The 5,725-nt window shown below is 36.2% G+C and overlaps 1 protein-coding gene across 1 annotated transcript in view; it reads right to left on the bottom strand.

Annotated features, from left to right (window-relative positions):
- Positions 1 to 535: 535 nt before the first annotated feature.
- Positions 536 to 5,725, bottom strand: part of TGIF2LX (TGFB induced factor homeobox 2 like X-linked) — a 5,559-nt gene continuing 369 nt past the window's right edge. The window contains exon 2 of the mRNA XM_006727950.2: positions 536 to 1,230. Within this exon, the coding sequence (XP_006728013.3) occupies positions 536 to 1,230 (695 nt within the window). The remainder of the gene's footprint in view (positions 1,231 to 5,725) is intronic.

The raw sequence follows: 5,725 nt of genomic DNA on the forward strand, positions 1-5,725 counted from the left end.
GTCAATAAACTATAAAAAGAAAACAAAGTTGATATTTTCACAAAAAACTCCAACATTAAAATGATGCCAGTGCTGTTATAGTCATCTTTTATAGAGCCTTTCTTTTCCATTATTCATTCTAATCAACAAGGAAAGTTAGAGAGAGGGAGAAAGATTAGTGATTCGGTATCTGCAGCAGTCCTAGGACCAAAAAGTCTGGTTAGAAAAGCCAAAGCAAGGCTTCTGAAGATGCGTTAGCACTGTTTCTAGTCTCAGGTGTGTTGGTCTGATTGTCTAAAGCCTTTAAACCTAGGAGGAAGTAGAAGTAGAGAAGATACCTCTACTTTAGTGTTAATCATGATGACAAGTCCATTCGGAAACATTGAAATATCTAGCAGAATCGAGTCCCAATAGCTAGTGATGGTTCTCCTAAAACTCCTAGAAAGAAAAATGTCTCTATAAAAGGTAAAACTATGAATTAGTTGGGGGAACATAAATGGATCTACCACTGTAGACATGGGACTGACTACTTGAATTTTTTTAGGGACATCAGATATCATGGATTGGGCTCTTGATTCTTCTGTAGCTCCAGTTCTGCAGCTTTTTGCACGGCTACATCAACCAGCAGCTGGAAGCTGCTGAAGTCCTTGTACTCCTCTGTTAACACAGGTTTGGGAGATGTCATAAGCAAGGGTTCACTAGTGGAAAACTTGACCTTCTTTCTTGGCTGGGCCTTTGGGATGAGCTTCTGGCCTGGAGACAACTCTGAATCTAGCAGCTTCTCTCCTGACTTCTGGCTCATTGGAAGGAGGCTCAAGGGAAGGCACTGCATTTTGTCTGGATCTCTGGGCCCTGACCTGGCCTGTATAGGTGGATCTGTGCTCTGCTCATGGGTCACATCAGCAGCCTTGCCTTTTTGGTGGTACACAGTGATCTGGTTGGGGTCATTTCCAACCTGTTGAAGCATTTCTGGAAGAACACGTCTGCGGGCATTGATAAACCAGTTAGAGATCTGCAGGAAAGACAAATTAGTCTGCTCAGACAGCATTCGTTTCTCTGCTTCTGAAGGGTAGGCCCTAAACCGGTGTTCATACAGCCAGTCTCGGAGGATCTTCACTGACTCAGTTGGCAAGTACCCTTTCCTCTTCCTCTTACCTTCTAGTGAGGCAAGAACTTTATCGGCACCAGTGTCACTATTCAACATGACTGAGGTGCCTTGAGCCAGGCTTTGGTTCTCTGCTGGGCTTTCTTCAGTGGCTTCCATGTTCATGAAGCCTGTCTTCACTATTTTGGGAATCAGAAATGGCTGAGTTAGGACTTATGTGGAACTGGTGAAGAAGACATGGGCCAGTCTCTAAGGAAGAGTCTCACCTCTTTCTTCCCAAGCAGATAAACAGTGCTGGTAACTGCTTTGAGCCAGTGGGCTTTGTGATGTCACATCCTTCCTGCCCTGTGTGCTGCCCCTCCCCCGCATTTCCTGATTCCTCCTTTACTTGCTTTTTTCTCATAGATTCAAATGCACTTGTTTTTACCCCATCAATTTAAAGCTCTCCAGACTTTTCTCTGCTGCTATCACCAGTTTCTGCTAACTAATGATCTCAAATTCTATTGGTTAAATCTGGCTTTGCATAAGCCTCATTTTCTTCCTTTATGACTTTACTCTGATATTGTTCTTCCTTCTTTTTCCTTATAATTGCATTATTGGCTCATCTACATATATTAAAAGTAACTTATCTATTAAATATTAACCTCAATAAAAGGAGAGTTTAAGTGGTGTATCCTGACTCATCCCTTCCCTATTTAAAGCTAGACAGTTATTTTTGACACCCTACCCCTTCGATTTTTCTTTATGGCCTTGAAATGTTCAGCTGTGACATGACTTCACTATGCCACCGGGATCTTTATGTCTGTAACTTTGGGCTCTGACATCCAGTTATGATCATTCTCTTTGAGGCTTCAGTCAGAATTCAGGGGTCTTTTAAAAACATGGAACAAGACAGGACTCAAGAAATAATGATCACAGACTTAAATTATTTAAATCTTTCTTGATAGTTTAAGTACATAGAAATTACCCTGGAATCAGATGAAAATAATTTGTAAATTGTACATTTTAATTTCAGATAACTGAAAATAAGAGTTGATTCTTTCAAGAACACAATGATCCACTTAGAAGACAATCATGGACTCTTCTTAAGGACACTGTATAGTATTACTGATTGTTAATTTCAGAGGTTTTTCTGGAGAAAACTCCAGGTCATCATCTTAAGCATCATATATTATCTACAGTTTCTATCTGGAAGGACAATATCATTTTACCCTTAAGAATTCTTAATTGGTGTCACTGGGCTGGACATCAGAATATTATCTACTGATCCTTTGGCTGTTGGTAACCTTATCAGTGCTGACTTTCATAGCTTAAAATTTATTGTAAGGGGGACTGATTGAAATAAACAATCAAATCTAATGGTCATTTTAGCAAAGCTCCCAACAACCAGAGAGTGCATATGTTGACTAAAATCAGAGGTCTCCTTTGGAATACTCTGTGAGTTCTACTATTTCTATCAGTCTTTTGGGTGACTAGAACACAAAAAATAATGTTTTCTATTCATAGTGAAAACTCATTTCTTCTTATTATTTCCCACCAATACATGCATGGTTCATGCTCACTGAAACTACTCTTGTCTGTAAATAATTTTCTAGTAATGTATCCTCCATCATTTGTTGCTTCTATATTCTCTTTGTATTTCTGGGATTCAGATCTCTGCTGAAGGATTGATAGAATTGTACATATTTAAATCATTGATTTATTCTAAATGACATGAGCTAGGTTCTTAATTTTTAATGACTCCTTTATTAATCTTCTTTGAAAAGGAATATCATGGTGGTTCAAAATTATCACCGAGTAATTGGGAGATTTTTTTTTCCTTTAATACCAGCTATAGGGACATAGAAAAATTTGGCAAGTAGGTGAAAATTTAGTAAGAAACCCTTTAGTATTGATCCCAAAAAACATGGTTTCATTTCATGATGTAACAATAGAAACACTATATAAAACCTGTATTCCCTTTAAGCTTTTTTTTTAAAGATTTTATTTATTTATTTGACAGAGAGAGACACAGCGAGAGAGGGAACACCAGCGGGGGGGCGGGAGAGGGAGAAGCAGGCTTCCTGACGAGCAGGGAGCCCGATGCGGGGCTCGATCCCAGGACCCTGGGATCATGACCTGAGCTGAAGGCAGATGTTTAACCGACTAATCCACCCAGGTGCCCCCGCTTTCTTTAAGTTTTTGATGATGCAAAATATGAATTAAAAAGATACTTAAGACAGTGATGTGTTCCTTCCATCCACTTTTTAAAAATTTCTAGAAAGCTCAAATATTTAAAAGGTTTCTATCAGATTTTTTCTCCCTTCATTGATTCTCCTAACATAAAATATCATGGGATCTTCTTTAGAATAGTGTTGTATATTTATAAGCATTGATTTATTTACATATGATTCTGAAAAGAGTCTTCTCATGATTATATAATGAGTGAACACAGTATTATACTGTAATATGCACATTAATTTTCAAATTATGTAAAGCATGACAAGACTAAAGTCTTTTATACCTTGCTGCTTATCATTTCTATTAATCTACTCATAATTGAATATCAATGAGTATTCTACTTTCCAAATTATGTTAGTCTATCTGTAGAGTTAAAAAAAAGAAAAACTTAAATTTTGACTTCCAAGAAATGAAATAATGTGAAAGAAAATTGAAAACAACACTAACAAAAAGCCAAAAACTAAAACTAAAACAAAACAAAACAAACAAAACAAAACAAAAACATTTCCTCATACAAAACACAGTGGTTTAATAGAAGCAAAAATTGATGCTTTGGTAATGGGGCTTGGTCAAGTCTGAAAATAGAGAATATTAAGTGCATAGAGTTTATCATACTGTAAAGTATCTGGATAATTTCTGACAGACACTTTACACTTTGAAATGAATTGAAGGAACATTCAGAAAGTCATTAAAAAACTCCCCAAATTGAAGGAGTGGTGAGAAGTTAGGAAGAGAAAATGTAGAAAGTTCTGGTAAATTCAACTAATACTTTCTTTCTTTTTTTTTTTAAAGAGTTTATTTACTTGAGAGAGAGAATGAGATAGAGAGCATGAGACAGGGGAGGGTCAGAGGGAGAAGCAGACTCCCTGCTGAGCAGGGAGCCCGATGCGGGACTCGATCCCAGGACTCCAGGATCATGACCTGAGCCGAAGGCAGTCGCTTAACCAACTGAGCCACCCAGGCGCCCACAACTAATACTTTCTTAACCTAACTCAGGTTCATAAGGAGATAAAATCACCAATACCCCAATTCATATTTAATAGTAAAAAATGAGTCTTTCTATTTCATGAGCAAGGTAAAGTTGTCTATATTCACTACTGTAACATTGTTTAGACTTTGGAGCCAATGGAATTAATAAAAACATATAAATGCATATAAGAAAATGAGGTAAAATAGTATGATTTCTTGATGGCATGATTAGCCATTTAGGAAATATTTAAAAATCAATTGAGAAATTATTAGAAATAATAAGAGTTAGGTGATGTAGCCAGTTACAAAAAAATACATGATAAACTTTAACATACACTTATAATTGTTATTTAGAAAATATATTGGGGAAATTATTTAGTTCATAATCATAAAAATAAAAATATAGAATGTCTAGGCATAAAATTAGAAAGTATTATGCAAGGATTATACTGAAACAAATTTTAAATTCTATTTAAGAACATAAAATGAGATGTTAATAAATGGCAAAATCATTTGTTTCTTGGATAGGAAACCTCAATATTGTAATGATGTCAATTTTCTTTAAATATTTCTTTGTGTCTTTTTTCTATCAAAATATAAGTATTGTCAACCTCCTTTAACTTCTTACTTTGCAAAACCTGTTGAAAAATACTTCTAATGGCTAATGATGATGAACATTTTCTCATGTGTTTGTTAGTCATTTGTATGTCTTCTTTGGAGAAGTGTCTGTTCATGTCTTCTGCCCATTTTTTGACTTGATTATTTCTTTTTTGGGTGTTGAGTTTGAGAAGTTCTTTATAGATCTTGGAAATCAGCACATTGTCTGTAATGTCATTTGCAAATATCTTCTCCCATTCTGTGGGTTGCCTCTTTGTTTTGTTGACTGTTTCCTTTGCTGTGCAGAAGCTTTTTATCTTGATGAAGTCCCAAAAGTTCATTTTTGCTTTTGCTTCACTAGCCTTTGGAGATGTGTCTTGAAAGAAGTTGCTGTGGCTGATATCAAAGAGGTTACTGCCTATGTTCTCCTCTAGGATTTTGATGGATTCCTGTGTCACATTGAGGTCTTTCACCCATTTTGAGTTTATCTTTGTGTATGGTTTTAGAGAATGGTCGAGTTTCATTCTTCTGTCCAATTTTCCCAGCACCATTTATTAAAGAGACTGTCTTTTTTCCATTGCATGTTTTTTCCTGCTTTGTAAAAGATTATTTGAACAAAGAGATGAGGGTCCATATCTGGGCATGCTATTCTGTTCCATTGGTCTATGTCTGTTTTTGTACCAGTACCATGCTGTCTTGGTGATCACAGTTTTGTAATATAGCTTGAAATCAGGCAACGTGATGCCCCCAGCTTTATTTTTCTTTTTCAACATTTCCTTGGCGATTTGGGTTCTTTTCTGATTCCATACAAATTTTAGGATTGTTTGTTCCAGCACTTTGAAAAATGTCATTGGA

The sequence above is a fragment of the Leptonychotes weddellii genome, chromosome X, assembly GCF_054177405.1.
Source record: "Leptonychotes weddellii isolate Sample4059 chromosome X, ASM5417740v2, whole genome shotgun sequence".
In the NCBI taxonomy this organism is placed as follows: Eukaryota; Metazoa; Chordata; class Mammalia; order Carnivora; family Phocidae; genus Leptonychotes; species Leptonychotes weddellii.